This window comes from Diplotaxodon limnothrissa, linkage group LG11 (genome assembly GCF_057381915.1).
Source record: "Diplotaxodon limnothrissa isolate DT_005_m linkage group LG11, D_limnothrissa_male_GT1.1, whole genome shotgun sequence".
Taxonomy (NCBI): domain Eukaryota; kingdom Metazoa; phylum Chordata; class Actinopteri; order Cichliformes; family Cichlidae; genus Diplotaxodon; species Diplotaxodon limnothrissa.
This window is the reverse complement of record NC_140606.1, coordinates 24,670,287-24,692,036: the sequence shown is the minus strand read 5'-3', so window position 1 is coordinate 24,692,036 and position 21,750 is coordinate 24,670,287. Positions and strand designations below refer to the sequence as shown.

The following is a 21,750-nucleotide window of genomic DNA, read 5'->3' as shown; positions in this document are numbered from 1 at the left end:
ATGTGTTCACCTTAGTTTCAAACTTGTGGACTGACTGTCTTTTGGTGTCATTGGTGCCCAAACCTCATAAACTTTTAAAGTTTTTTAAAGTCTGCATAGAGACATCGTCTGCAGGAAATCCTATCTACCACATTTCAAGCAAACGATATATTCTGATGTCATCCTCTTAAACCACAAAGATAAACGCAAATAATGTCATATCCTGTCTTCTTTAAAGCCTGCACAATCATAAAGCCTTCAGTATCTCTTTCACCAGCCTTCATCAGCTTGTATCCTGTTTTTATAAAAGTTCAGAAGGTAAGTCTTGTTTGCTCTATTTATACATATATATATATATAATATTTTAGTGAGTTGACATGGCTCACTCAGTTAATCCAGCTTTAGTAGTTTTAACTGAGTGACTTTAATTAAGTCGCCCACTGCTTGCTAACACGCTTTTTAAAAATTTTTCATCTTACCTCAATTTAAAATTGAAAATCTTTTAGTATTTAGTACACTAATTTAGTAAAACAGTTTTAGCATTTACTTTTAATTCACTTCCGAGAGCCTTTGAAGTACCTCTAACATTGCTTCTGCACACAGCTTATATCCTGTTGTCATCCTTTAAACCAGGGGTGGGGGAACTCGAGGCCTTAATGGCCAGTGTCCTGCAGGTTTCAGATGTGTCCTTGATCCAACACAGCTGATTGTAATGGCTAAATTACTTCAACATGTCTTGAAGTTCTCCAGACTTCTGGTAATGAACTAATCATTTGATTCAGGTGTGTTGATCCAGGGTGATATCTAAAACCTGCAGTACGCCGCCCTTGAGTAATATGTAATGCATGTTTATAGAGAGATCTTTTGTTTTCAGTGAGGGATGTTTTTTTTTCCCCCCCAGAAATCTTTTATGTATTTTTTCATTGCCTCCCTACAGGTTTACATTTTGCCAGGAATGTCATTGCTAAAATAAAAGGAAAAAAAAAGAGCACAATTATTAATCTCACTGAGGAAAACACTAAATGGATTTAACCTCTATAATCTAGCATGAAAATACTGAAAATACCACAAAGCTAATAAACTTTGTTTTATGCAAGAACGCACTCTTGGCTGAAAACCTGAAGGTTGACATAGCTCACTTCCAGGTGCAAAGTTCCAGGAAGACAGCTCTCTGTTTTTCTTGCTTATTTTTTTATTATAGAAAACTGCATGTGGCACCATGGTGAAGTGGTTCACACATACTGGTGGTGGTCAGAGGGCCCGGTGGCGCCAGTGTCCGGCAGCCTCGCCTCTGTCAATGCGCCCCAGGGCAGCTGTGGCTACAATGTAGCTTGCCATCACCAGTGTGTGAATGGGTGAATGACTGAATGTAGTGTAAAGCGCTTTGGGGTCCTTAAGGACTTGAAAAAGCGCTATACAAATGCAGGCCATTTACCATTTGCCTGACATGCAAAACCTGCTCAGTATGTGCCTAGATAAATGGTAGTGCATCAGGAAGGTTATTTGCCATAAAAAAAAAACCTCTGCCATATCAAATATCACATATGCAGACCCACTTTTTGTGATGAATCTTTCAGAAATAAGGGAGCAGCTGAAAGTCAGATCTGTTTTACAGGGAACTTCAGTGGCACACAGTTTGGAGCCAGGTGGTCCGAGTTTGACGACAGAAAGAATTTTCACAAATGAGTGACTCATTAGCTCTAAGCCATTGCAACACAGCTGCACTTGCAACATTTACTTGAGGCACACTGTCAAGTTTAACGCAAGATTATCTGTCAAGATAAGAACCTTAACCTTCTTAAACCTCACTGGTTGCTAAATGTAAAAATGCACTTAGAGGTAACCATGCATAAGTCAACAAATATAGAAACTGTAACTAAGACATCAACTCTGATATTTCATGAGCGAAATCCAAAGTCACCAATGTTTGAAATCACTTAATAAATCTTGTAATGCAGTCCTGCTGAGCTCTAAACTGTTTTATATTTTCACATTCTATAAATTGACAAAAACAGGAAAAAAAATACTCCTGAAGAAACAAACAAACAAGTTCCTACATTGTAGGTTGAGTGAAATGCTTGATATGTCAAAGCAAGTTGAACTTGCAGCAGTGGCGAGTGTAAAATTTGTGCCAACAAAGCACTTTCACTTCTCCTTAGTTGTGGAGGATTTCTTTGCAAAAACAACTTTCTGCTTTTTAAAACCTGACAACTTACAGTTTTTTACTTTATGATGTGTAATCAATTTGTGTTTTCAAAGAGGATGCATTTTCTTCTACGTTTTCTTGCAATGGAATATTTTTCATTTTTCCGCACAGTAGTCATGCTCTGTCTGTCTGGCTGACGCTTACAACTAGGTGGAGACACAGATTAAAAATATGTGTAAAAAATTTCCTGAAACAGTCATCAATTCCCACTTTAGCTATGTTTTCATCTGTCTAAAACTGAAAAAAAAAACAATCAGTTCCTGAAATTCTTACTTCTTCTTTCTGATCCTCTGTCATCTGGCTAAGGCAAGATGTGAAAAGGGATGTTTGGCAAACGTGTTTATGAGAACAGTACTCTCATCTCCCTTGGAAGGTTTTAGGTCTTCTGCTGGCTCGCCGTCCAATCCCAGATTCAGCCATGTCAACCACAGACAATATCTGGGTGAGTGGATATTTTTAAAATTTAGTTATTAATTTAAATTAGTTATTTAGTTGTTATGCATAATTGTTCATTAGGAAACACAAAGTGTTACCTGAACCTTATCCAAAAGCAAGTCTTTTTTTTTTTTAATTACCCAGACATTGAAAGACATTGATGAGTTCTGTATCTCTGTCTTCTCACAGGACTATGATTATTATGGAAATACGACAGAAGCTGTTGCAGCCCCGTGCTTAGAGGAAGACATCTATGGTTTTGCAGAAAAGTACTCCCCTGTAGTATACAGCCTGGTGTTCGTCTTGGCAGTTGTTGGCAACGTGCTGGTGCTGTGTGTGATCAGACGCTACAGAATCTCTCAGAGTAGTGGAGCTTGTGCCTTTTCCTTAACAGACACCTTCCTCCTTCACCTGGCCATTTCAGACCTTCTTCTGGCCTTCACTCTGCCCCTGTTTGCAGTGCAATGGGCTCACCACTGGATGTTCGGCTTGGCTGTTTGTAAGATCTCTGGTGCTCTCTTCTCCCTAAACCGGTACAGTGGCATCCTCTTCCTGGCCTGCATCAGCTTTGACAGATACCTGGCAATCGTTCATGCCATCAGCTCAAGTTGGAAACGAAGCACATGCCATGCTCAGTTTGCATGTGCCATCATCTGGGCAGTCTGTCTGGGCTTGAGTGGAATTGACATTTACTTTAAACAAGTGGTGATGATAGACCTTGTCGGTCAGCAGAGGGGGCCCGTGTGCCAGGTGTGGTTCACTGAAAACACTTTACAGTGGCAGGTGGGGCTGAAGTTTGTCAGTGTAGTGCTGGGCTTTGGGGTTCCCCTCCTAGTTATGCTCTACTGCTACATCCGGATCTTCAGGTCTCTGTGCAATGCCTCTCGCCGCCAAAAGCGCAAGTCTCTCCGCCTCATCATCTCCTTAGTGTCTGTATTTGTAATCTGTTGGGCTCCATACACCTGCTTCCAGCTGGCAGATAGTCTGCTAAGGCTGGGTGTGTTAAGTGCATCCTGTGAGCTTGGCTATGTGCTTGACGTTGGAACTCTGATCACTGAAAGTCTGGGGCTGTCACACTGTGCCCTCAATCCTCTGCTGTACGGCTTTGTAGGAGTGAAATTCAGGCGGGAGCTAGTCAGAATGTGTAAGGGGCTACTGGGACAGAGGAGCTGGCTGGCAATGGAAGGGTGGCGAGAGCGAAGGCTTAGAAAAGCCACGGGATCGTTCAGTTCTGCAGAGAGTGAAAACACCTCGTATTCTGTCATGGTGTGATTTTAGTCAGAGATACATAAAGAGAAAGGAAGATGAAAATATATTTTTGTGGTTTTGGGTGTGAAGCTTGTATAGTAAAGTGAGGTGAAAACTGAAATAAAATGTTCTCAAAAATATTTGCTACATGTTATTGGTGCTTTTTTGGAAGTGTGCAGTTTGTATTCTTTTGATTTCTTTTGTGTGTGACACGAGCCATGGAGTAAAACGATTGCAAAATGCTGATGTTGTCACAAAATATTTCTTGCTAACTTACTGTGAAAATTTTTGATTTCCACATTTCTAAAAAGCTTGATCAGCAGTATTGGGTAACGTTTACGTAAGTACTCAGAGTCAGATCTCATGTATTTATTCCCAGTAGATTGTAAATTTTTAAAAGATTTTAAATCTGTATATGTTATAATTTATGTTGTAACATGTATAAATCAATCATCCTATTTGTGTCCTTTAAAATGTTTTGTGTTGCAAAAGATGAAATGGCTATAGTGCTTCTTAAATTTTCTATGTATCATTGAAACGCAACCTTTATTTTGACCGATACTGAATATTTTTGTATTAAATGTTTTAAAGAAAATGATTATTCAGTTGTCTTTTATGTATTTTTCATTGCCTCCCTACAGGTTTACATTTTGCCAGGAATGTCATTGCTAAAAAAAAGAAGAAAAAAAAAAGAGCACAATTATTAATCTCACTGAGGAAAACACTAAATGGATTTAACCTCTATACTCTAACATGAAAATACTGAAAATACCACAAAGCTAATAAACTTTGTTTTATGCAAGAACGCACTCTTGGCTGGAAACCTGAAGGTTGACATAGCTCACTTCCAGGTGCAAAGTTCCAGGAAGACAGCTCTCTGTTTTTCTTGTTTATTTTTTTATTATAGAAAACTGCATGTGGCACCATGGTGAAGTGGTTCACACATTTGCCTGACATGCAAAACCTGCTCAGTATGTGCCTAGATAAATGGTAGTGCATCAGGAAGGTTATTTGCCATAAAAAAAACTCTGCCATATCACATATGCAGACCCACTTTTTGTGATGAATCTTTCAGAAATAAGGGAGCAGCTGAAAGTCAGATCTGTTTTACAGGGAACTTCAGTGGCACACAGTTTGGAGCCAGGTGGTCCGAGTTTGACGACAGAAAGAATTTTCACAAATGAGTGACTCATTAGCTCTAAGCCATTGCAACACAGCTGCACTTGCAACATTTACTTGAGGCACACTGTCAAGTTTAACGCAAGATTATCTGTCAAGATTAGAACCTTAACCTTCATAAACCTCACTGGTTGCTAAATGTAAAAATGCACTTAGAGGTAACCGTGCATAAGTCAACAAATATAGAAACTGTAACTAAGACATCAATTCTGATATTTCATGAGCGAAATCCAAAGAGCCGTTATTAGACCCAACATTTGTTTTTATAAGAAGCAAAAGTACCAAAAGGTTTGGAAGTTCATTATGTTTGATAACATCATTAATTAAAAAACCTATTTATGTCAAAAGTATTCATGTAGTTGAGGTTTAAATGTGGACAGATCTGACCTTAAAGTAGCTTACTGCAATGAAAATACTTTGAAGTAAATAAAAATTGGACAAAAAAACAAAAACATTAGAATCTACTTGAGAATTACACATTTCAAAGTCAGCAAACTTTATAGTGGTATTTAGTATACTGTCTTTATGTCTATTATTTGAAGTTAATTTAAATACTTAAAAAATAAGAGCTGAGTTGTGAGACCTGCTTGTTTCTACGAAGACAGGTGGGCTCATATTACATTACATTGATCAACTGAAATGAAACACAACACATGAGTGCTACATTAAGTTTAACTGTATGTTTACAATAGATGTCAGACATGTCAGACAATGTCTAATGTAAAATAATACAATAGAAAAAACACATGTAAAGTCTGATTACATGTAAGAGGATTGCCCTCTGGTGGAATCTGATTAAAAGACAGTGTAGATTAAAATAATTTGCCTGGAGATTCAATAATATAAACAGTGGTGATTATAGAGTCTTATGGAGACCTAAAAAAAATCACAGCACGTCCTTTCATCACCTTTACATTACTGTGTAAAATTCTTGAGCCTTTGCTTCCAAGGAGTCAGATTTTGGACATGTTTACTCATTTTTCATTTTTCCGTACAGTCCTTGTACCTGTGTCATGGTCTCCTGGTCCTTCTCCAGGTGCAATGCAATGATTTGGCAATCTCTGTTGGGCTCACTATGGTGAGCAGGCTACTACTGAAGAGGTGATTTCAGATTTACCTGCGCTTTCTCTTTTCACATGCCCACTGCTGTCAACAGAAAGAGTTGTTTACGAGGGTGAAGTCAGGAATCAGCTGTTTCGATAGAATTTGGAAACAGAGTTTCAGAGGAGACAGACCCACCAAGAGAAGATCACTCACCTGCCCCACTGACAAAAGCCTGACGTATGCTAAATTACACAAGAACTGGACTGAAAATCAGTGGCAATAGGTCATATTGAGTAGGGAATCCAAATTTTAAAACTGTGGTTCAAATTACCATAAAGTAGCACAGTCCAGCTTTCAGGTAAGATGAAGCACATTTACTATCATATCACTCAGATTTGTTTTTCAAAATCAATGCCTTTTGAAATTTCCAATGTGAAAGCCTTCAAAAGTCTTCAGGTCTTTGAGTGTGGAAGAACTGCAATATTTACTGACTTTTATAAAGTATTTTAAACTTCTGTTAAAATACTTTATAAATGTTTTATTTGCAGCAAGGTAAGTCTTTTTGCAGTCTTTTTGTATCCGTTTGGATTCCTATGCGTGCACATTTACTGGAAACAGTTGCCCTGAACACTTCTGATTTTATAGAACCTTTGATAATTACTTCACAAAGAATAAATAGAAAACCTGTGAGACTGTTTTATAGATTATGAATGCCTATATTCTACCTAATCCTGCCTCACAGTGCCATCATCAACACATTCTGTTGGGTTTATCAAGAACTCACTTGTGTCATAGGACACACAATGTGATGTCAAAATTATAAAAATTGCATGTAGGGATGAGCAATTAATGTCCCATGGGGCTACATGAGAAAATGGGGCTGCTATGAAGAGCTGCTTGAGTAAGCTGAACTCTGTTCTGCGCATTATTAAGTTTATCCTTTATAAGTTTATTCGTGTGGCCTTGCACAGCAGTTATGTAACACTTGGGGAAAATCAATTGCTGAGCCCTGTTGGCACTGCAGAAGTTACATTTTTACGTTTATATTTTACAGGCAATTATTGTATTTCTTGGATTATAAGGCGCACTTAAAATCCTTTAATTTTCTCGAAAATGACAGCGCACCTTATAATCTGGTGCGCCTTATATGAATTAATTCTGGTTAACGTGTTATCCGTGGATATCTGCATTTTAGCATTCCTCTTTCAGATGCTGCCTTTAGTAGTCACCACAGCAGAACATTTCCCTCCAGCTCACCCTGTCCTCTGCATCCTCCTCCGTCACACCAGGCCTCTGCATGTCCTTCTCACTACATCTATGAACCCCACATTTCTCTTTTCCTCCTGCCTGACAGCTCCATATTCACCATTGTTTGTCTAATACATCCACTGTCCTCCCCCTTTGTGGACCTTAGTTTGCCCACTGGTGTGCAGTCATGTTGGAACAGGAAGGGGCCATCTCCAAATTATTCCCAGAAGGTTGGGAGCAGGAAATTGTCAAAATGTCTTTGGATGCTGAATTATTAAGATTTCCTTTCACTCGACTTAAGTGGCTGAGCCCTGAAAAACAGCTCCACACCATAATCCTCCCTTTACCTAACTTTACACTTGGCACAACACAATCAGACAAGTACCACTGTCCTGGCAACCGCCAAATACATCCATTGGATTGCCAGGTGGAGAAGCGTGATTTATGATTCCAGAAAAGACATCCCCACTGCTCTAGAGTCCAGCGGTGGTGTGCTTTACTGTACTTTGCGTTCACTTTGCCTATGCTGAGTGTGTGAAGAGTTTTTAAAAAAAATTAATTATAAGAATTTTGTAGCAAGAAAAATCTAAGGGTGTTTTTTTTTAAGAAGTTTTCTAGGAAAAAGGGTGTAGCCATGGGTAGGATCAACATCCTCAGGAAATCCTGTTATTTTCAAAAGCAGTCTGGATGTTTACATATTAACAAATCCAACTTAATACACTTGGGTTACCACATAAGACAGATGGAGACATGTAGCATTCCTATTCAAACGATCACTTTCAGTCAGAAATCTCTGTAACTGTAACATTAAATTCTGTACCAATGACTTCCTGACTATGTTGTTTTCTGCTGACTCTGAGTTTGGTATTTATATTTCTTAATTTCTTGTTTTAGTATGTTAGGTCCATGTCCTCTTTCCATGTCACTGACATCTATCTTTGTGTGGACCTCCGCTCTTTTCTACAGTGTCTTTTTTCATGCCACTCTTCCATAAAAGCCAGATTTGTAGAGTGCATGAACAGAGTGCTCCCGCCATGAATAATTGTCCTGTGAACAGATTCTCCCACTGCTCAGGTGGATCTCTGCAGCTCCTCCACAGTCACCATGCTTCTTGACTTGTTCTCTTCGCCCTCCTGGCTGCCAAATTAGGTTGACAACCATGTGTCGGCAGGTTTGGAGATGTGTCACACTCTTCTTCAGATTAATAAAACAGTACTCAGTAAAATTTGGGATATGTTTCCATAACCTAACTCTGTTTTAAACTTTTCCACAACTTCATCTCTGTCCTGTCTGGTGCTTTCCTTGATCTTCACGATGCTGTTTGTTCACCAGTGATCTCTAACAAACCTCTGAGGGCTTCAAAGAGCAGCTGTACTTAAGCTGACATTAAAGTTCACACAAGTGGACTCTTATTTACTAATTACATGACTTCTGAAGGCAATTGGTAGCACTGGATTTTATTAAGGGATATCGGAATAAAGGGGGTATAAATAGTTTTTTAAGAAGCTGCTTACTCACCATTTCTTCTGCTTTCCATGTTTTCCTTGCTTGTTTGTTTGTTTCTCACTTTGAAACTCACTAGAATTGTACAAACTCTGTTTTTGCCTTGTATGCTGTATTTACATTGACATGTCTGCACAGGATTCAATTTATCGCTGTTTACCTTTACTTCAGCTCCTACATTGGTCTTTGACTGTGAACTTAATGTAATTAGGTTTACTTAAACAGCATCTTGCACCCCACTTGAAAAGGGATTGAGTGGAGTCAGGATTCTGCTTCAGTTTTAGGTTTGTCAGTCCTGACCCGCCTCCCCATCTCACAATTTTACAATATCAACAGCTCCCTCTAGTGTTAGCGGCTCTTATTGTAGTGCTTTGTCAGTTTTGTGCCCCTCAGTTTGCCAGGTACAGGTTGTTAGAAAGAAGCAACACTGAAGTGGGTTAACAATAAAGACATAGGTCTCAGAGACTGAGCCTGTATAGAGCCCTCTCTTTTTTCAGATTATCTTTAGTGTTTTTAGTTGAAGCTGTTGCAGCAAGATCTTTTCAGTGAAGCAGTGAAGTTGTTTTTGACTTTAAGTTAAGTTTGATTAAGATTAAGTTTGACTGTGCTCCAGTATTTCCGGTTGAATCCAGATCCTTGGCTGAACATGCAGAACAGGGTCATTGTATTTAATGGGACGATAGCAACATCCTCTGAGCATTAAGACACTCATAGGAAGACGAGGGGATAGCACAATATTTTATCTATAAAAATTAATTTAGTCTTTAAGATTGAAAGTAAAATCCTCGTCTAGGGGTCCTTTTGAAAGTATTATAAAATCAAGGCTATAGCCTCGTGTGGGAGAAAACCTGTTTTGGTTTTGTTTGGTTTTTTGTTTTCAAAAACAGCCTGGATGTCTAAACGGGAACAAACTTAACTTAGTTAACCTGGTTCGACACATAACTGGATGAATATAGCATTCCTACTCAAGGAACGGCTTTCAGTCAGTCAGAATTCTCTGTAAAAGCACCTGAAGCATGAAGTTTTTAACTGCTGTTCAAGTTAACTACTTAACTTGAACATTAAAAATTCTTCTGCAGCCCCCACCTCCTCCTTTGTTTTACTTCATCAATTTCTACTATGGATTTTGAGTTATGTTTTTCATTATGTTCATCTGTAGATATTGTCAAAGGTTTGTGTTTTATGCTTGTGTTTTCTTTTCTTGGTAAATTTAACATTATTTTCACCACAAAGATGATGACAAATCATTTTTCTGCCAACTCATGTCATCTTACCTCTATTACAACACTTTCCAGAAATCAGAAATATTATAACCTGCCAACAAATGCAGGTGTGAGCCCGAAATAGACAAAATTATTTTTGTCCTATCACGTTCAACTACTGATGCACTAGGAAGTACAGAAAACAACAAAATAAACGGTGCTTATTGCAGATTATCTCTAATACAAGCATACTTTGTATGTGTGGATGTTAATGTTTTTCTCTTCATGTCCATTTACATGCTATTTATTACAGCCATCCTCAGATAACAAGGGAGTTGCAAGTTTCTATGTTTGCTTGAGGCTCCCTGTCAAGCTTAATGGAAGAGTAATTGCCAAAAACCACTGATTGCTAAAATGTAAAAACACACAGCTGGGAAATAATGAACAGAAAGTTTTGGAAACACCGGGTTAATCTTGTGTTTAATAACTGCATTATTTTTATCTAAAACATTGATGTAGTGCCATGGTCCTTGGTCTTTGACCCAGTGTTTCGAGTTTGTTTTTCTTTGTCCTTAGTTAAGAGTAGTCTTATTTAAGATTTCCTGTGTTTTCCCAGGCTAATTCCTCTCTCCTTTTTTATTTCATGTGTTTTTAAGCTCTCGGATTTCCTCAGTACTTGGTTGGTTTTACTTCTGTCTCCCATGCTCTGCTCTAGTCCTGCTGCCAAACAACTGCATATTACATAAAGAAAACAAAGGATAACACAATGGAGAGCTGAAACTAAAATAAAATAAAGCTTCACTTTCTGTTTTGGACCTTGTTAGAAATTCCAGAATTTTGTGTCACTATGGCAATTTCTGACATAAAATAATGAATTACATGAATGACAAATAACAAATATTAATAATTGGCAATGAAGTGGCAATTTTGAGAAGAAGTTAAAGTGGTTATAACTCTTTCTGTGCCTGAGGGGCTTTAAGCTACCAATCTGCAAATGGGGTGTGTCTGTGTTAGGGGTTTCCTATGGGGAGATTTCAGCGAACTGGCTTCACTTTCTCATATACAGCTTCTGAGGCACTGATGTATTTTTGTTTGTTCTGTTTTTGTCTCCACAGTATATGGACATGGCACAGCTGCATGTGGATACTGGCGGAATCTTAAAGGAGTCGGATGACTATTTGGAATATGGCAGGAACAACACCCGTGATTATGATTACGATGCAGCAAATACAGTGAATAACACTACAGTGTTTACAGTGTTTAACAGCACAGTGGATAATGTTCCTGTGGAAAGAGGCAGTGAGGCAGTGTGGGTCCCTGCTCTGTATGCTGTAGTGTTTTTTGTTGGAATCCTGGGAAATATTATTCTCCTGAGAGTTCTGGTTCAAAAAAGGAGACAGTGGAGCCTATCGGACACCTTTATTCTCCACCTGAGTTTTATGGACATCCTCCTCCTGTTAATGCTGCCCTTCTGGGCTGCACAGACAACTCAGCTTTGTGACTGGTTCTTTGGCACTTTCAGCCATATGTTTGGGGTTGTTTTCAAGGTAAAAACCAGATGTTATGTGAAACAGAGACTGAAAGTGAAAACAAGACATTTTCAGTGAAGCTGTGAGAAAGCTGAACAGAGTCATTGTATTCAACAGTATGATAGTGACATCCACTGAGTATGAACAGAGTCATTGTACTCAATAGACAGTGAGTATTTAACATTTTCAAAGAGAACACGCTTAGAACAGCAGTTTAGAGTAGGACAGAAGTGAAAGGGAAGAAATGAAGTGTAATTTTTATAGATGTTAGAGGTTTGTGTCTTACACTAAAAGTTCTCCCTGTCTTCTTCTAGCTCAACTACTACTGTGGGATCTTTCTGCTGGTTTGCATCAGTCTTCAAAACTACCTCTCTGTCATCCGTGACATCCAGTTATATTCCCACGGGAGGCGCTGGTTAGTTCACATCAGCTGCCTGTCAGTCTGGCTTATCTCTGTCCTCCTCACTGCACCTGACTGGATTTTCCTGGTGGGTAAAAATAATTACACAGAAGTTAATACTTGTGTTAATATCTACCCTCAATCTGGAACTGACTGGCAGTTGTGGTCACGCCTGCTCCACCACATATTTGGCTTGGTGCTACCTGGACTCATGTTGATGATCTTTTGCTCACATATACTACGGCGGCAGTGCAGCTGTAATGGCCTCCCAATCCCGAGAAATGTCACCATCATCCTGTCTCTGGTGGTCGTATTCTGTCTGTGTTGGATGCCGTACAACTTCATACTTGTTTTGGACACTCTCCAGAACAGACTTCGGGATCCTGCTAACGATTCACAGGAAGGTTCTGAAAGTTTATTAAAAACCTTTCTCATGGTCACCTCTGCGTTAGGCTGCCTTCACGCCAGCCTGAGGCCTCTGCTGTATCTCGGCCTGTGTGGAAACTTCAGGCAACACTTACTGGCCATGCTGAGATGTAGTAAAACTGAACCAAAAGGCTCACTCTGGGATCTTGGTGTAGGCCAGAGACAGCAGCCTGACCACAGTCAGGATCAACAGGAAGAGCTGGAACGGATGATGGCTGTAGAGAATCTGTTAGCTTGTTGAAGATGAACAGACATAAATACCCTCTTGTGACTCAGATGTGAGCAAAATATTGTTACACTCCTGACTATGGATTGACAATTAATGAATTAACACTTTAATGGCCACACCAAGAAAAACCATTGAAACTGTTTTTCTTTGTATTTTTTATTCCTTTGACCAAGAATAACAATAATTCAAACTGAATTTAAATAGACGCCTCTCCCAAATGGTTACCTCTAATCAACATAATCGATGTAACACATACTCACCCTATCTATGTTTTCATCTTCTTTTACTTTTCCTTTCAGCTGGGTCGCCAGAGCAGATTATCTGCTTTCATTTTCACCTATCCTCAGCATCCATCACTGTCACACCAACCCTCTTCATCGTCTTTTTCACTATATCCGTAAATCTCTTCTGTGGATTGCTCCTGATTGGCATCTCCACATTCAGCATCCTTTGTCCACTATATCTCCAATCTCTCCTCTGCATATGTCCAAAGCATGTCAGCCATGTCTCTCTAACTTTGTCTACAAACTGTTGAACCTGGGCCATCCCTCTGATGTACTCATTTCTAGTCTTGTTCACTCGAATGAAAATAGGAACATCTCCAGCTCCTTTCCTTTAGTCAGTGCTGCGGAGTAGCCTTCAGACTGAAAGTAAAATCACCATAAAGGAACATTTTGACTTATTTAATTCTTAATTTGTTATTTTAATTTTATTTTTGCTTTTAAGATTTTTGCTTAAAATGTGTGTTTATGTCTAAAACATTTTTTATAATGTTCCACATGTTCTTTATACAGCTAAAACTTTTACATCAGCAAAAGTGCCATTTATTATTCCCTCATCAACAATATACAGTATTTCCAAACTATGTACATTATTTTCCACCAATTATCCATATAGTTGAATTTTTTTAAGAGTTGGTTTTAAATGTGGCAATTTTAAGAAGTGTTTGAACATGCTAAATGAACTGTGTAAATCTCTGTAGATTGTAAATTTCAATTTTAAAAGATGTAGTGCTTTGTGGATAGTTTTAAAAAAAAACTCTTTAAGAAATTTTGTGAGGAAAAAACTGCAATGAATTTAATTATTTCATTAATTAGCAAAAATGTATTTATCTCTTAAAATTGAAAGTAAAAATCCTCATTTAAGAGTGCTTTGGGATCCACATCGTCTGGAAATCCTGCTATTTCCAAAAGCAGCATGGATACAAACTCGGTGTAATACACTTGAGTCCCCGAATAAAACAGATGGAGTTGTATACCAGTCTTATTTAAAGGACTGCTTTTATTCAGTCACAGTTCTGTGTAACAGAAAGCATTACAACATTAAAACATTCAATTTTGTACCAGTCACTAGGAAACTGTTACTTACTCTGTACTCTACTCTAACTTTGTACTGTCCACTTTCTGTTGTAGCAAAACAAATTTCCCACACGTGGGACTAATAAAGGTTATCTTATCTTATCTTACTCTCATACTGATCAGTTGGCTAAACAATAATCAAGCCTGAAAGTTACAGTGTCTTGAAAAAGTATTCATACTCTTTGAACTTTTCCACATTTTCTCACATTACAATCACAAACCAAAATGTATTTTATTCAGATTTTATCTAATAGACCAACATAAAGTGGTGCAAAATTATGAAGTGGGAGTAAAATGATACATGGTGTTAAACATTTTTTACAAATTTGAAACACGTGGCATGTATTTGTATTCAGTCCCCTGAATCAATACTTTATCAAACCACCTTTACAGCTGCAAGTCTTTTCAGGTATGTCTCTACAGACTATATTTTTTGCTCATTCCTTTTTTCCAAAATAGCTTCAGTTCGGTCAGACTGCATGGAGAGCCTCTGTTAACGGCAATTTTCTAGTCTCACCAGAGATTCACAATAATAATTACATCTGGACCCCTGTTTGAGTCATAATCCTTTTGCAGCCTTGAACAGGTTGAACATCATGTGGCTGCCACCACCATGTTTGATGGTGGGGATGGGGTGCAGTGTTAGTTTTCCACCACACAGCATTTTGCAAGTAGGCATGTCAAGCCTGTCAGTTTAGGTGGATGAGCATGCCTTGGTAGTTTGCAGTTGTGCCACACTCTTTCCATTTTCAGATGAGGCATTAAACATTGCTTTGTGAGATGTTCAGAGTTTGGGAAATGTTTCTATAACCTATCCCTGCTTTAAACTTTTTCATAACTTCATCCCCGTCCTGTCTGGTGCATCCCTTAATCTTCATGATGCTTTTTATTCACTGATGATCACCAACAAATCTCTGAGACCTTCACAGAACACCTGTATTTAAAGTGAGATTAAAGTTCCTACACTCTTTTCATTGATTACAAAACTCCTGAAGGCAAGGATTTTATTAAGCAGTAACAGCATAACGGGGATATGAATGCTTTTTTATACCACTGCTTAGTCACCATTTGTTCTGCTTTCCTTGTTTTTACTTTTTGTTCTTAAATGTTTGTGCTGTTGATGTTGTTGTATAGATGTTTTTAATTATGTTTGTTTACATTCTTTGCCAGGTTTGAGTTTTAGGCTTTATGTTTTATCTTTATGCATGTAATAATAAGGCTCTCTTTTTTCAAATCTAAGAATTTTTTTCACTGCAAAGATAATTAAAGACTAATTTTTCTGTCAAAAGAAGAAAATTGAGCAAACCAGTAGACAGGCTTCAAGTTGCAACTGAAACCTGGAGACCAGTAGACCTCATCAACGAAATTTACCGGCTGTAAGATGTTTTAAATGGCTTGTTTCTAAAGCTCTTTGCGCATCTTTAACAACAAGTAAAGTAATTTAATTAAATACTTTTGGTCCTGTGGGTGTATTGTAATATTGGACACAGAATTTCTGATTATAATTAAAAATATTACTCTGGTCTCGGTGTGTCCCTAAAAAGCCTGAAGAAAGTGTACAAGAGAAGGCCTAAAAAAAATCTAAATCAAATGAATATTATCCATGGAATTATATTTGTCATGATTTTTTTTTTTTTTTACGCCAGTGAAATTATTTCTGTTCTCGGCCGCAATTTAATTCCTCACGTGTAACTCAGTTTCCGCAGTACCCTGAAGTGGCCATTAAAGTGACCAATCACATTAGGACCCCGTCCTCCTTTGGGCTTCGCGTCCACACAGTCAAAAGTTGTTTTTTCGCGAAAGCAGGATTTCTCGCAGAGAGCTATGCGAAAGCATAAAACTGGCGTAGCGCATGCAAATCAGACAGTCTCCCGTGCGCAATGGCTTCTTTCTGCACGTGGCTGCTGAGTACTAAACGTTAAATTTACACGCAAGGGATTTAATTGCACCCGTGAAATGAAATTATTTGCTTGGTTTATTTGTTTTGGGATAAATATAATTCCATAGAAGGTCTGGAGAGAGAAACAACAGTGAATATCTACAGCCACCTGTAACATATATTTATCATATTGGTACATCAAACAGCTAGACAAATGATACGTGATATGGGAGAAAATCCGCAACGGATATCCATCATGTAATGTATTTTGTTGTTTTACTGTAGCTTTGTGTGACATATAGTGTTGTGGAAAAGTCTTCAACCACATCTCATTTCGTATATTTTGCTGCCAGGGAGCAACAGAATTGTGTTTTTTGAAATGTTCTTATCTCTTAGTTCTCGCATTTTGCAACATATTTCTCTTTGTATCGATCAAAGTTTGTCTTTGAAACTTTTTTCAAAGGAATGCATTTTTTTAAAAAATTCAATTAATCCAAATTTGACAATCTTGATTAAAATTCAATTCCTGGAACGGGTGAAGTCAAGTGGCTGTTAAAACGACTGTGCCCTTGCCCTGCATCCCATCTCACAAAGTCATGTTGTCAACAGCTCCCTCTAGTGTTAGAAGCTCTTTATGTGCGGTTTTGACGGTTTTTTTGCCCTGCATTCTACGTCAACCCAGGCAAAGCGAGAAACATCCGACCAGTACTGATCCTTTAACACTGGTTTACTTGGAGTTGAAGCGGTAGGACATACTGAGGTCCTGCTTTTAGTATCATACGCGCAGAAAGCTTCTCAAACTCTGCAGCTGAAGCTCTTTATGTGAAGTAAGTGCATTTGTTTGCATATATCAGCCCTCCTACAATATGTCTTTTAACATTATGAACATTTTACTGGCAGCCATAGAAGTTACTGATAATTCTGTCTACTTTCTGTTTGCAATAACTGTGTGCGCAAGCTTAGCTGGTTTTGTAGAAGCTTTATTTTAACAACGGTAAAAAGGAAAGCTGGGAGGCAGTTTTATAGATTAAAAATGTGTGTGTGTGTTTGTGTGTGTGTGTGTGTGTGTGAGAGAGAGAGAGAGAGAGAGAGAGAGAGAGAGAGAGAGAGAGAGAGAGAGTGTGAGAGTGTGAGAGACTAAGGAGAACTGTACTTTCTGTCTATGTCAGCCGCACAATTGCTAAATCACAACATGTGAGTTGTTGTATGTTTTGCATTCACTATAAGCTGGGCTTACCAAAGGGAAACGGAGTACTGTACTTTCCTTTTATGTCCACTCCACGATTGCTACATCACACCATATGAGTTGTGATGTGTTTGTGTATGTGTTATAAAGGCTCATCTGGGCTTCCCAAAGGGAAATGTCAGGGAACTGACTTCACTTTTACCCAGAGAGAAAGAAAGAGAGAGGAATCTATTCTGACATAGAGCTTCTGAGGCACTGCAGCACTTTTGTCTTCTCTCTGTGTTTCAACACATGTGTTTTAACTTTTTGTTTTGGTTCAACAGAACATGAATATGAGTACAGATGATCTGGATGTGTACAGTGGAATTGACTATGACCCTAACATCACCTATGACTATCCAGGGGATGAGTCTTTTGTGAAAAGAGGCAGTGAGGCAGTGTGGGTCCCTGCTCTGTACTCCATAGTGTTTTTTGTTGGAATCCTGGGAAATATTATTCTCCTGACAGTTCTGGTTCAAAAGAGGAGACTGTGGAGCATATCGGACACCTTTATTCTCCACCTGAGTATCGCGGACATCCTCCTCCTGTTAATGCTGCCCTTCTGGGCTGCACAGACAACTGAGCTTTGTGACTGGTTTTGGGGGATTTTCAGCTGGGTCTTTGGGGTCGTTTTCAAGGTAAGGACCAGATGTTGTGTGGAACAGATAAAGACTGAAAGTGAAAGTAATACATTTTCTGTGAAGCTGTGAGAAAGTTGTTTTGGCTTGGATTATATTTGGCTGCACTCTGTCATTTCCTGCTCTTTTGCAGATTCTTGGCAGAACATGCAGAACAGAATCATTATACTCAACAGGATGACACGTGACATCCTCTGAGTACTTAAAGATGTTTAAGATGAGAACAAGATTAGATACAGAGGTTTAGAGTAGGACAGAAGTGAAAGTGAATTAGAATTAGAATTAGAATTAGAATTCAACTTTATTGTCATTGCACATGCACAGGTACAGGGCAACGAAATGCAGTTTGCATCCATCCAGAAGTGCTTTAGTGATATAGGTATATTACAATATATATTAGCAATAGTATAGATATGTAAGTATATTACAGAAATGGGTCTATTATGGTATGTTATAATGTACACGGTATGAAGTATGTTGTGAATATTCTATAACTAAGTATGTACAGGCTGTAGTGAGTACAAGCTATGTGCAGGCTATGAACAGGATATAAATATGAAAAACTATACAGAATATGAAATAAATAACTTTACAGAAATCTGAGATATACAGCTATACAGAAATGGGAACTATGCAAGTTGTAAACAGTTGTAGGATTAAAGATTATTGAATGTACAGAATGATTATTTACACAGAGCTATACAGTAGTGCAGTTAAGATAAGTGAGGGTGTAGATAGTTTCTACAGAGGCTATATAAAGTGCTAGTGGTTGTGAGTGGTGGTTCACTCCATGTTATTATTATTGTGTTTGAGGGTACAGTTGTCCATTGTGGGGGTGTGTATGTTCAGTCCATGAGTTTAACGTGGGTCAGATGTCAGGAGGCAGAGTTCAGGAGTCTGACAGCTGTGGGGAAGAAGCTGTTCCGGTACCTGGTGGTCTTAGTCCGGAGGCTCCTGTGGCGCCTCCCAGAGGGCAGGAGGGTGAAGAGTCCATGTGATGGGTGACTGGGGTCTTTGATGATTTTCCCAGCCCTTTTCAGACACCGCTTCCTGTAGATATCTTTTATGGCAGGAAGTGGTGCTCCGGCGATGCGCTGGGCAGTTTTCACGACCCTCTGCAACGCCTTCCGGTCCGAGGCAGAGCAGTTCCCGTACCAGACTGTTATACAGTTGGTCAGGATGCTCTCGATGGTGCAACGATAGAAGTTCACCAGGATGTCTGAGGACAGGTGGTTCTTCCTCAGAGTCCTCAAGAAGAAGAGGCGCTGGTGAGCCTTCTTGACCAGCTTGGAGCAGTTGGTCGTCCAGGTGAGATCCTCGGAGATGTGGACTCCCAGGAACTTGAAGCTGCTCACACGCTCCACAGCCGTCCCCTTAATGTGGATGGGTGGATGTGGGTCAGCATTCCTCCTGTAGTCCACGATGAGCTCCTTGGTCTTCTCGGTGTTAAGCAGCAGGTTGTTTGTGTCGCACCACTCAGCCAGACGATCCACCTCCTCCCTGTAGGCGGCCTCATCGTTGTCACTGATGAGACCAATCACCGTGGTGTCATCTGCAAACTTAATGATGGTGTTGGAACCATCAGCAGGTCTGCAGTCGTGGGTGAAGAGGGAGTAGAGGAAAGGGCTCATCACACAGCCTTGTGGTACACCGGTGTTCATTGTGATGGTAGATGAGCAGTGGTTATCCAGCCGGACATGTTGGGGGCGGTTGGTCAGGAAGTCCAGTAACCATTTGCAGATGAGGGAACTGATGCCCAGGTCTGTCAGTTTCCTGATGAGTTGTGAGGGGTGGATTGTATTGAACGCTGAACTGAAGTCTATAAACAGCATTCTGGCGTAGGTGTTGTTGTTGTCCAGGTGTGAGAGGACAGAGTGCAGTGCGATGGAGACTGCATCCTCTGTGCTCCTGTTCTGGCGGTATGCGAATTGGTGGGGGTCCAGGGTGGGGGGGAGACAGGATTTGAAGTGTGCTAGGACCAGCTGCTCTAAGCACTTAGTGATGATGGGGGTGAGTGCTACTGGGCGGTAGTCATTGAGGCAAGATGGAGTCGAGTGTAATTTTTATAGATGTTAGAGGTTTGTGTCTTACACTAAAAGTTCTCCCTGTCTTCTTCTAGCTCAACTACTACTGTGGGGTCCTTCTGCTGGTTTGCATCAGTCTTCAAAACTATCTGTCATCCATCCGTGGAATCCAGTTATATTCCCACGGGAGGCACTGGTTAGTTCACATCAGCTGCCTGTTAGTCTGGCTTATCTCTGTCCTCCTCACTGCACCTGACTGGATTTTCCTGGTGGGTAAAAATAATTACACAGAAGATAATACTTGTGTTAATATCTACCCTCAATCTGGAACTGACTGGCAGTTGTGGTCACGCCTGCTCCACCACATATTTGGCTTGGTGGTACCTGCATTCATGCTGATGATCTTCTCACATATGCTATGGCGGCAGTGCAGCTCTAATGGGGCCCGAATCCAGAGAAATGTCACCGTCATCCTGTCTCTGGTGGTCGTATTCTGTCTGTGTTGGATGCCGTACAACTTCATACTTGTTTTGGACACTCTCCAGAACAGACTTCAGAAACATCCTAACAATTCACATGAAAGTTCTGAAAGTTCACTAAAAACCCTTCTCACGGTCACCTCTGCGTTAGGCTGCCTTCACGCCAGCCTGAGGCCTCTGCTGTATCTCGGCCTGTGTGGAAACTTCAGGCAACACTTACTGGCCATGCTGAGATGTAGTAAAACTGAACCAAAAGGCTCACTCTGGGATCTTGGTGTAGACCAGAGACAGCAGCCTGACCACAGTCAGGATCAACAGCAAGAGCTGAAACAGGTGACGGTTGTAGAGAATCCGTTAGCTTATTGAAGATGAAAAGAGAAATATGCTCTCTTCTGACTCAGATGTGAGCAGCATGTTGTTTCACTCCTGAGAGGATATGAATTCAATCTCATGTCAACGCATGGAGGACTTTATTCTGTGTAACTGACAAGTAGATATTTATCTACAAAAACTACTTTCACATTTCACTATAATGCTAAGGTTTTGGAGATCCATCATGGTGACTCATACTAATCCAAAAGCACAAAATGTAGCTCTTTCTTATTATTTTAAATAAAAATATATAGTTTTTTTTTAATCAATAGTGAAATATCTGTGCTGTTAGTGAACTGATTTTAACACATTTATCATTAAGCTAACGCTGTAATCATTGAAAGTTGATATACTGCAAACTGTTATCTGTGATAGTATTACTGACTTCTTACATTAAACAACACATAAACACTTTTTGTAACTTTATTGCCATAAACATAGTTTCATGTTTCTTTTTATGTCATTGGTGGGCAACTCCAGGCGTCGAGGGCCGGTGTCCTGCAGGTTTTAGATATCATCCAGGGTCAACACACCTGAAATTAATGATTAGTTCATTACCAGGCCTGTGGAGAATTTAGCCATTTAAATCAGCTGTGTTGGATCAAGGACACATCTTAAACCTGCAGGACACCAGCCCCTCGAAGCCTGGAGTTGCCCATCCCTGTGCTCTGTTTTGACTCTGCTTGAAACGGTGAAGATGTCAATTACTTTTTATTCAGCAACATTATTTATTTACATTGTTTTTTTGCACCCAAACACACACAAATACTTTGGAACAGCCTTTTAACTAAAAGTAAACTTAGCATTTAAAACCATATTTACTCATTTAAATGTTAATTTTACATTTTTATCAGATTTTTTTTTTGTTTTTGCTGAAGTTTGTACAAGATGTGTGTTTTATATTTAAAACTGCATTGTTTTTATGATGTTACAGATGTGTCAACAAACGTTTTTCACTTTTTTCAAACTGCTAAATTTGTTAATACAGCTCATCAGAATTTAACAATTAAAAAATCACTAACATGCACCATAAACACTTTTTAGATCAGCATCAATGCTTTTTCAATAAGGAGAGATCACTTGTAAGGATTAAGCATGATTTATTGAGATGGAGAAAATAATGTATTTGGTGATTAGAGTCCAATGA

At 39.3% G+C, this 21,750-nt stretch overlaps 3 protein-coding genes across 3 annotated transcripts; all 3 read left to right on the top strand.

The window, feature by feature from the left end:
• Positions 1-2,603: 2,603 nt before the first annotated feature.
• On the top strand, positions 2,604-3,945 carry cxcr3.2 (chemokine (C-X-C motif) receptor 3, tandem duplicate 2). The gene is made up of 2 exons (XM_085365428.1): positions 2,604-2,627; positions 2,810-3,945. Exons 1-2 carry the CDS (start codon positions 2,604-2,606, stop codon positions 3,890-3,892), a joined length of 1,107 nt encoding a protein of 368 aa, XP_085221554.1. The 3' UTR covers positions 3,893-3,945.
• Positions 3,946-11,483: 7,538 nt separating this feature from the next.
• Positions 11,484-12,640, top strand: LOC146622812 (C-X-C chemokine receptor type 3-like). The gene is made up of 2 exons (XM_085365427.1): positions 11,484-11,591; positions 11,888-12,640. The coding sequence occupies exons 1-2, from the start codon at positions 11,484-11,486 to the stop codon at positions 12,638-12,640; spliced, it is 861 nt and encodes a 286-aa protein (XP_085221553.1).
• Positions 12,641-16,677: 4,037 nt separating this feature from the next.
• LOC146622811 (C-X-C chemokine receptor type 3-like) lies at positions 16,678-20,597 on the top strand. Its single transcript, XM_085365426.1, has 3 exons — positions 16,678-16,692; positions 17,375-17,728; positions 19,848-20,597. The coding sequence occupies exons 2-3, from the start codon at positions 17,378-17,380 to the stop codon at positions 20,595-20,597; spliced, it is 1,101 nt and encodes a 366-aa protein (XP_085221552.1). The 5' UTR covers positions 16,678-16,692; positions 17,375-17,377.
• Positions 20,598-21,750: the final 1,153 nt, after the last annotated feature.

What these genes read in the sequence shown, in the direction of transcription:
- cxcr3.2 (XM_085365428.1), top strand. Translation starts at nt 2,604, where the DNA reads ATGTCAACCACAGACAATATCTGG. An exon ending in CAACCACAGACAATATCTGG is followed by an intron (nt 2,628 to 2,809) that starts GTGAGTGGATAT and finishes GTCTTCTCACAG; the next exon opens with GACTATGATTATTATGGAAA.
- LOC146622812 (XM_085365427.1), top strand. Translation starts at nt 11,484, where the DNA reads ATGGACATCCTCCTCCTGTTAATGCTGCCCTTCTGGGCTGCACAGACA. An exon ending in TGTTTGGGGTTGTTTTCAAG is followed by an intron (nt 11,592 to 11,887) that starts GTAAAAACCAGA and finishes GTCTTCTTCTAG; the next exon opens with CTCAACTACTACTGTGGGAT.
- LOC146622811 (XM_085365426.1), top strand. Translation starts at nt 17,378, where the DNA reads ATGAATATGAGTACAGATGATCTGGATGTGTACAGTGGAATTGACTAT. An exon ending in TCTTTGGGGTCGTTTTCAAG is followed by an intron (nt 17,729 to 19,847) that starts GTAAGGACCAGA and finishes GTCTTCTTCTAG; the next exon opens with CTCAACTACTACTGTGGGGT.